This window comes from Octopus bimaculoides, chromosome 24 (genome assembly GCF_001194135.2).
Source record: "Octopus bimaculoides isolate UCB-OBI-ISO-001 chromosome 24, ASM119413v2, whole genome shotgun sequence".
Classification (NCBI taxonomy): Eukaryota; Metazoa; Mollusca; class Cephalopoda; order Octopoda; family Octopodidae; genus Octopus; species Octopus bimaculoides.
The window spans coordinates 19,664,293-19,674,351 of NC_069004.1; the positions used below are offsets into that span (position 1 = coordinate 19,664,293).

The window sequence follows — 10,059 nt, forward strand, 5'->3', positions numbered from 1 at the left end:
CATTTATTGAGCTGATTTAAGTTTCTGTTGTAGTGGAAATGTAACAACTCTTGAATGGTCTTCCTTTTTTTTTTACATATCTTCTGTTACTTTTCCTTGTATTGCATGGGTCCCCTTCGATGATGGCCTTCAGTTGATTTTTGTTAATTGCAGAAGGCCATTCGCAATCTTCTTCATCTTCAAGCCCCTTATCTCCCCTATAACATTTTTGGAACCAATGTTGAACTGTCTTTCTGTTGGTAGTCCCTTGTCTAAATGTTTGGTTTGATATTGTGAGCATTTTTCTGCCAATGCCAGTTTGCATTTTGTTTTAAAATTCAAACAATAAAATCACTAGAATTTTTCCCCCCCTTATCTTTCACTTGACAGCCTAAAATAAAACAAGAATAAATAGTAAAAGCAAAACCATTAGCATAAATCAATAGACTGAAGTCTGTACTTCAGAATGGTTATATTACATAAACACAGTTAAATAAAGGTTTATTTGAAAATACGCATCAAAATTTAAATAACAAAACCACAGTTATTTTTGCACCAATTATTATAAACGCTCATGCTTAAAAGAAGCTTTTATGCAGATGTATGTGATGTGTGTGTATGTGTGAGAGAGAAGATAATTTATTGATATATAATAGGGAACTCTTTGAAGATACGGATTAAAATATTTATCAACGAGCTAGAGCAACCTGTTGTATGTTTTTGTATTTAGTTTTGTCAGATTTTTGATTGAAGACATGCAAGTTTTGCTTTTAAATGTATCTCTGTGGTCCTCACTTGATAACTACCAACAACCCCAGCCATCAACATAATGATTGCTTGGCCTGCTAGAAACAGAAGTCAAATTAATTAAACTTTCATTGAAAAAGGAAGAGCACATTGGATAATATGTATACCTAGATGTACTATGCCTAGGGCAGGAGAAGAGAAATAGTCATGCCTGGAATACTTCTGATCATAGGTCTTCTGCTCACTCAAGAGTTGACCTGAGATTAAAGACCAGCAGACCAAAGATTTCATTGTTAAGCTATGATAAATTGAAATAATATGTTTATAGTTTGAGGTAAATAAAGTAATTTCTTTTATCTAGAGATACCCAGTGTATTGTGGATTTACTACTGACTTTGAGCTATTTGATCACATTAATCTATCATAGTGAAACTGGTTGTTTAATCCTAGGTCAGCCTCAGTCATTGAGATCTATGATCAAGTTCATTCCACTTACGACCATCCAGGTATTTTTTTTTCTCCCCAGATATATACGACTGCATTGTCTAAGGCAGTGGATCTTAAACTTTGGTGGTAACATTTCCTTTGTCTCTTGTGAGCTCTCAGGGTTGTTGCAAAATGTTAATGGGATGGTATGAAAGGGCCCTGGGTAGAGGTATTGTGATTTTTCTTAGAAATAAAATTTTTAACCAAATAATAATTCAAAATTGAATATTAGCAGTGGAGGTGATATTATGATCTGAAAAATGGGCAAAGGCTAGCAACAGGAAGTGCATTTGACCATAAAATCCTGCTTCAGAATCAATCCCTTTCCTAGGCATGCTGACATGCTAAAATAGATAAAAGATTTATCATAGGGTCCACTAGACCGTACACATAACTAAAATGAAGTTCATGTAGGGTTGGATAAGGCAATGTGAATGTGGCTGTGTGGTAAGAAGCTTGCTTCCCAATCACATGGTTCCAGGTTCAGTCCTACTTCATGGCACCTTGAGTGAGTGTCTTTTACTATAGCCTTGGACCGACCAAAGCCTTGTGAGTGGATTTGGTAGACAAACTGAAAGAAGCTCGTGTGTGTGTGCGTGTCTGTTTGCCTCTGTCTCTGCTTAACACCTAGTGTTGGTTTGTTTACATCCCTATAACATAACAGTTTGGTAAAAAAGACTGATAGAATAAGTACCAAACTTTAGAAAAAAAAGTACTGGGGTTAGTTTGTCCAACTAAAGATTCTTTAAGATGGTACCCCAGAATGGCCAGTCTAATGACTGCAACAAGTAAAGGATAAAAGTTAAAAGAATGAACCATAAATGATTGTGTAATAAAATAATCTGGTATTTGTTTTTTTTTTTTTCTTTTTCACTTCAAAACATGGAGAGGAGTGTTTGTAAAAGACCATTCCATAAAAAAATGGTACTTAGCCAGAAAAAGCCGAGAGCTGCTGGTGTGTTGTCGTTTCCTTTTTAAGATGCTAAACAAAATTTGGCTGCTATCTCTACTAAGTCACATGACTACAGAGCTCTTGTAAACCTAGTGTTTTGTTTGATCTTTTGACTATTGTGTTCATAGTTTTTAATTTATGTATGTCTGTGTGTCACTAAGTTGAAGATAACTCTGGGTCATGTAGATAAAAGCATCTATTAATATTTATCTAGGAAAGGCTATATTGGAGTGGTTTCCGGTTTTCACCAGGTGGTCTACAAATGATCTGATAGTTACACCCAACAGTTAAAATGAAATAGAGTCACGTATAGTTGTTCTTACCCAGAAACAAAAAGAACTGCACATTTAATAAATCTGAATTCTTGGTATCCCTAAGTAGGTACTACACTATCTTATCTGTTGATCCAACTCAACTATTTGCCTCTTCAATCATTACTTTGCTCTGTGTCTGTGTGTCTTCATAGACTTAGGTCTGCTTGTGAGTATGTATGCATTCTGGCTAGTGTGTCAATGTAAATATATATAACAGCAGCAGTGTCAGTGGGTGCTTTACTATATATGAGGGGGGGGTGCTGTAAAGTTCCTGGCGTTAAGGGTTTATCGTGAAAGGCCTGGGTGGAGACCCAACCTTTCTGCGTTCTTTTATGGGGCTTAAAAAAACTGAAGGGCTCCTGCATTAAGTATGTGGATCTGAGAAGGGAATATGTTGAATAAAATCATAATTAACTGATCCTCCTGTGTTTTCACCCAAAACCAGGAACTTTTCAGGCATGGCTATGTGGCTAAGAAGTTTGCTTCACAATCACTTGATTACAGGTTCGGTCTCACTGCATGGCACTTTGGACTAGCCTTTTCTGCTACAGCCTCAAGCTTATCAAAGCTTTGTGAGTGGATTTAGTAGACGCAAACTGGAAGAAGCCCGGTGGGTGTGTTTGTGTCACCTTGTCAGTGTCATTCATTTGCAAACTTCGTGAAAGCATGTTCAGTCATTGTATTGTTCTTATTTCAAAGGACTGCAAGAAATATTACTTTGCTTAGAAACACTTGAGCAGTGGCAATAGAAAGACCATCCAGTTGTCAAAACTCTGCTACAACAAATTTTGTTTAACCTGTGCCAGCATGGAAAAGTGGATGTTAAAATAATTTTGATGAAGAATAAGGAGTAGCCATTATTATATCTATCTGTGCTTCACAGTTCCATCTGCTGTTTTCTTGTTTTGATTGTTGTTATTTAGAGCAGCGTTTGAATTCAGCTTTGTTTGGTGCTATCAATTATGAGCTGCCATCCACCCTTTTCCTCACACAGATGTGCTTTCCCTACTCATTTGAATACAGAAAGAAAACCACTTTAAACGTGTAGCATGTTAATTTAATGATTTTAAAATTGGGCCTGCATCTTGTGATACATAAAAATCTAGGTGCAACACATGCATACTTCCCCCACCCCCACCACCATCTTTGTTTCTATTAAAGACAGAATGGGAATAACATTTGGAAGCTTTTAAAGCCTCCATATTTCAAGGTAAATATCCTCTCCCCCAGCCCAATTCTACCTACTTATTTTTCAATAATTACATCCTTAAAAAGTTTAAGTGAAACACCCAAAATATGTGACCTTGAATAAATCCTAGAAATTATATTTTCAACCTGTTGAACTCTATGGTTCTGACAGCGTGTGCAATTGTTATTTATGCACATACGCACGTGTACAGCAGGCTCATCCTTTTAATTATCTTCTTAATGGCATAAAATATATAAAATTCATAAACAACAGGTGCAGATGTAGCTGTGTGGTAAGAAGTTTGCTTCCTGACCACATGGTTCTAGGTTCAGTCCCAAAGCACACCTTGAAATAAGCCCTGTGTGTGTGTGTGTTTGTTTGTTTCCTTCCACTGGTTGACAACTAGTGTTCTTTTTTTTTTTTACATCCTTGTAACTTAGCTCACCAAATGAAACTGATAACATAAGTACCAGGTTTTAAAAATTAAGCACCAGGGTCAATTCTTTTTGACTAAAACCCTTCAAGGTGGTGCCCCAGCTTGACTGCAAGACTGAAATTAAAAAAAAAGAGAGAAAAAGACCACTTTTGAGGATATAGCTATTATTCCGAAGTGTTCGCTGCTGTAGGTGGATACATCAGGTGCATATTTTATACTGCTTGCTCTGATCTTGAAGGGTTAAACAAATATGTGTGTCTATTTTAGTATGTCAACTGTTACAAAATGAAATAATGCTCTTGACATTTGTACAATATAAATAAAATTGAACTACTGTAAATACATTTCAGCCATTTAAATTTTTTCCCTGTCTCTTTGTTACCTTTTTTTTTTTTTTTTAAACCTGCTGTATTATTTTAAGGTAGTTGGGGTGGCAGAATAGTTGGCACCTTGAACAAAATGTTTTGTGACATTTCTCCTGGCCACAGTCTAATGACTGAAGCAAGTGAAAAAAGGGGAAAAAAAGCACTTTATACAAATAAATTAAAGTATAATTAAACCTTGTAAACAAAGACAGAATAAAAATGAGAATTAAACATTGAAAAACTTTTGTGTTCTCATCTACACTCGAATGAGAAACCCATTGGGTAGGTCTGGTTAGTGTGCTTATCCACTTGCCAGTATCCGAAGGTGTTTGTTAACACTTTTGAGTGGGTTGTGATAGATGGGTATGTTTCATTTCTTTTGTAATATCTTTTAACCTCAACTAAGCTTCACTCTTTTTCACCATTATAACCTTGCATAACAAATCTTTTATCAGTTGTCAGGTGGTGAGGAAGGACATTGGCACATCATCATCATCATCATCATCGTTTAACGTCCGCTTTCCATGCTAGCATGGGTTGGACGATTTGACTGAGGACTGGTGAAACCGGATGGCAACACCAGGCTCCAGTCTGATTTGGCAGAGTTTCTACAGCTGGATGCCCTTCCTAACGCCAACCACTCAGAGAGTGTAGTGGGTGCTTTTACGTGTCACCCGCACACATATTTTTGGCAGGTATCCATTACAGTTTCCCTCTATCAAATTCACTGATAACATGTTGATCGGCCTGGGGCTGTGGTAAAAAAAGAGTTGACTAAATATATCATGCAGTGGGACTGAACCCCAAACCATGTGGTTGCAAAGCAAGCTTCTTAAGCACACAACCAAGTAATTCTGCCTATCAAATATTTGTTTGACGAATCTCATTAAAACGCCAGCAAATTTGTGGAGAATCAGCTCCAGCCCCACTACAAAACTGGTGCTTTATTTTATTCACATCAAAACAATAAAATACAAAGCTGACCTCTGTGGGATTTGAACTCAGAATGTAAAGCATCTGCACAAATATGACAGACATGGTATTTTGTGCTACACCACTGTCTCTCAACCGTTTTTTTTTTTATATCTATGGACCCCTTTGATCCATATTTTACTCAGATGGACCTTTGTAGTCATTTGCTGTTTAAAATATCATATGGCACAGCTGTGTGATAAGAAGCTTGTTTCTCAACCACATGGTTCCAGGATCAGTCCCACCGTGTAACACTTTGGACATATGTCTTCTACTATAGCCTCAGGTCTTGTGAGTCATTTAGTAGACGGAAATTGAAGCCTATCGTGTGTGTGTATATATATATATATATATATTTGTGTGTGTTTTTGTTTGTCCTCTCACCATCATTTGACAACCAATGTTGATGTGTTTACCTCTCCATATGGTTCAGCAAAAGAGACCAGTAGAATAGGTACTAGGCTTACGAAGAATAGGTCCTTAGTTCAATTTTCTTCAACTAAAACCCCTTAAGGCAGTGCTCCAGCATGGCCACAGTCAAATGAGTGAAACAAGTAAAAGAAAATTTTTTTATAATTTAATTTTATTAGATATTGTATTTAAAAAATGTTTTAAATATTTTGTGTGTTGTGGATGTATAAGTAATTCATTGCAGAGAAGTTTTGACGACAAAATCTTATGTGGACCCCAGTAAAAACTACTGTGCTACACTGTATAGGCGCTGCCAATCTATTGCCATGATCATGATCATGCTGATGATGATGACAATAGCAATGGCAGCAACAACACTTCTGATGATGATTACATACCATGTCAAGTGAATGCTAACCTTATTGGCTGAACATCCTTCATGTTTCCCTGTCTTCCTCAATGGATACATATTATGAATAGTATTTTAATTGCTGATTTCATGTCTATATGTGTAATACTCTTTTTTTCTTCTTTTTTTTCATGTTGTTTGTGTAATTTTATATCAAAAATGATATAGCCGAAGTTGTTTTTAATATAATTTATGTGTAATTATATATTTAAAAAAAGTAATATAGCTAAAGCATATTGTTTTTTCTTTTATTATTCAGACCCATGTATGGCTACCACGAAAAGGAGGAGCAGTTTTTAAAAATCTATTTTTACAATCCAAATTTGATTAAAAAGTAAGGTTCAATATACTTTATATTTTCCTTCCACTCTTCAATTTTTACTTCTGCTTTTGCTATTTTTTTTCTCAATGTTCTAATCAGTTTCGTTTGGGGTCCCAAAACCAGGGGTACGTTGCTTTTATTATTTTTTAAAATTTTGTCACAGAAAAAAAACATTGTAAAGTGGTTGACATTAGGAAGAGTATTTAGTCACAGAAACCTTGTAAAAGCAGACACTGCAGACCAAAATAGACCTCTGGCTAATCAGATTCTGTTGAATCATCTAACTCATGTAAAAGATAGTTAAGTAAGGTGGCGGCAGTGCAAAGCCAGAATGGATACTACTCTAACGATTCTACTAATCCACTGCTCTGCACAGCTGCTTTTTTTTATTGGCCCCACAAAAGGATGAAAGGCAAAGCTGAATTTGGGATTTGCACCAAGAAGGCAGAGAGTTGGAACAAATACCAGCAGACATCCTATCAAACATTCTAATTGACATGAATGATTTGTTGTCTAAATTTTATCTATATCATCATCATTATCATTAAATGTCTGTTCTCCATGCTTGCATGGGTCAGACGGAATTTGTTGAGGCGAATTTCCTCAAATGGCCAGATGCCCTTCCTGTTGCTAACCCTCACCTGTTTCCAAGCAAGGTAATATTTCTCCATGGCTGGACATGTTTTCCATGGAAGACTGGGAACAAACAACCCTGCATGTATGATGGTGATGCTCATTTAAAACCATCACATGATGTCCAGACAAGGGTACACATATACACATCTATATCTGTGTGTGTATATATGTATAAATGATGGGCTTCTTTCAGCTTCCATTTCCCAAATCCACTCATAAGGCTTTGGATGGCCTGGGACTATAGTAGAAGGCACTTGCCTAAGATACCATGCTGTGGGACTGAACCCAAGACCACATGGCTTTTAAGCAAGCTTCTTAACCAAACACACAAGAGTAAATGTGCTGATTCTGGATATGTACATAGTTTTCTTTGAATTATGTTTAAAAATCTGAAAGGAAGAAAATTTTAAGCATTAGGTCTGTTTTGTGAAAAAATACCATGGTTTTTCTTTCTGCCACTTCAGATTGAACAATCTGTATTGTATACGTCTTAATTATTGCGTTAATGGAGTGATCTAATTCAAAGCAGTGTTTTTGTTAATCATTTGTTCATAAATAAGTGAAATGAGATTGTTATCTGTTGTTTTTATTGTTATTTGGATGTAAAATAATAATGTTTAGAAACAGTATTTAAACCGGCCATATCCAGCCCAGTTATTCTACCTGTATTATATTCAGACCAAACAGATCTGGCTTCTTACATGTACTGCACAATTACGGTCTAAAAATAAACAATCACATTAATATCTTGAAGCTACAATATAATGAATGATAGATTTAAAACAATGTGAATAAATAAGCATTACATTTGACATGGTGAAGGTGCATGGCTCAGTGGTTAGAGCTTTGGGCTCACAATCATGTGTTAGTGAGTTTAATTCATGGACCTGGCTGTATGTTGTGTTCTTGAGTAAGCCCCTTTATTTCACATTGCTCCAGTTTACTCAGCTGTAGAAACGAGTTGCAACGTCACTGGTGCCAAGCTGTATCAGCTTTTGCCTCTCCGTTGGATAACATTGGTGATATGGAGAGGAGAGACTGGTATGCATAGGTTACTACTGGACTTCCATAAACAAACCTGTTTGGACTTGTCCCTCGGAGGGCAAATTTCTAGGTGCAATTTCATGGTCATCCATGACTGAAGGGGGTCCACCACGACATTTGACAAAATAGTCTAAATGTTAAAGGGTTAAATATTCCTCTTTGCCAGTCTTATTATGATTAGAGGTTATTTTATGTCTTCTTTCCATGTTTGCATGGGTTGGACGGTTCAACAGGATCCAATAGGCTGGAGTATCATGTCTTGCTTCAACATCTCTGCTTTGGCTTGATTTGTTTTTGTCAGATGCTTTTCCTAACATGAACAACTTCACAAAGTTTACTGCATACATTTTTTTCATGACACCAGCTCTAAAGAGGTTGTCTTGTGCTCAACAAGACTAAAGAGTCCTGCCAAAACCTGTGTTGTCTGATTGATTTCTCAATAACTTTATGGAATGTATTGGGGGTAGTCTTTATGTGGCACCAGCACTAGATAGGTTGCCTTGTAACTTGCAAGGCAAAAGAGCCCACGTGACTGAAAGAGAAAATAGAAATGTAAACTCAAGTTACTTAAGAAAACAGATGGGTGAGGAAGGGTGAATTTACTTTCAAAATATTTCCCAAGAGTAAAATAGAATGAGGAAGTCTGGGAATCTTTAATCTAATTTTAATCAACTCACATGCTTTTAGTTTTGTTTTTGATAAGAGTGCTAAGTTAACACAATTGCAAGAAATGCCAGAGAAGGGATCCTATGAATTATGGGTCCATTGAGCCTTATTGCACAAGAACTCAAAAGATATTTAAACGTCTTTCACACTAAAATTGACCAATACTTTGTGAGTGAAACTCTTGTGACTCTGAGGAAGCTGGTTGTTGAAAAATCTGTTAACTCATCATCATCATTATTTAATATCCATTTTCCATGCTGGCATGGGTTAGATGGTTTGACTGGAGCTGGTAAGCTGGAGAGCTGCACCAGGCTCCAGTCATCTGTTTTGGTTTGGTTTCTAACACCAACCACTCTACACTGTGTGCCGGGTGCATTTTCATCTATAGCCAGATTTCTTCCTGTTACCAAGCAGTGGTAATGTTTCCCCATTGGCCAGACATGTTTTCACAGAATATTGGAAATGAATGACACTGCTTGTATGATAGTGATGCTCATTTACAACTAGCATGCAATGTCAAAACATGGAGACACAAACATATACATGCTTACATGTGTGTGTGTCTATATATGCATACATACATACAATAGACTTCTTTTTACCTTCTATCTATCAAATCTAAAAGGCTTTAGTCAGCCCAGGGCTATAGCAAAAGGCACTTGCCCAAGGTGTTCCACAGACTGCATCTAGAACCATGTGATCAGGGAGCAAACTTCCTACCATACTGTCATTTCATGTGCCTTTCATGTTTTCTTATGATATTACTATTGATAATATATCAGAAAATTGCCTGATACTTCCAAGGTATAGTATGCAGTTGTCAGGCATACTATGCCTGATAGTGATTCAGTACCCCTCATAGTATTTTACAGTTAGTTGGCTTGAAGCCAAACAGAATTGTCTTTGCTCTGAGCTGCACATAGTGACTACAAGTTATAGGTTCTTTATCTGGTAATTTGGCGAGCTCTACTTCTCAAATATAATGGTACCATTGCCAAAATTTTAAATAAAACTTTTTACAAAATCTGTATTGAATTTTTATGTATAAAATATACAGAAGAATGTTTATTAAGTTGAATGTAGGATTGGCTGTAATTTTGAAAGTTAAAAAAATTTTTTTTTTTTTTTTTT

At 36.3% G+C, this 10,059-nt stretch overlaps 1 protein-coding gene across 1 annotated transcript in view; it reads left to right on the plus strand.

Annotated features, from left to right (window-relative positions):
• The window catches only part of LOC106878644 (DNA polymerase zeta catalytic subunit), a 91,957-nt gene that overhangs the window by 62,822 nt on the left and 19,076 nt on the right, over positions 1-10,059 (plus strand). The window contains exon 4 of the mRNA XM_014927923.2: positions 6,520-6,594. Coding sequence (XP_014783409.1) covers positions 6,520-6,594 — 75 coding nt within the window. The remainder of the gene's footprint in view (positions 1-6,519; positions 6,595-10,059) is intronic.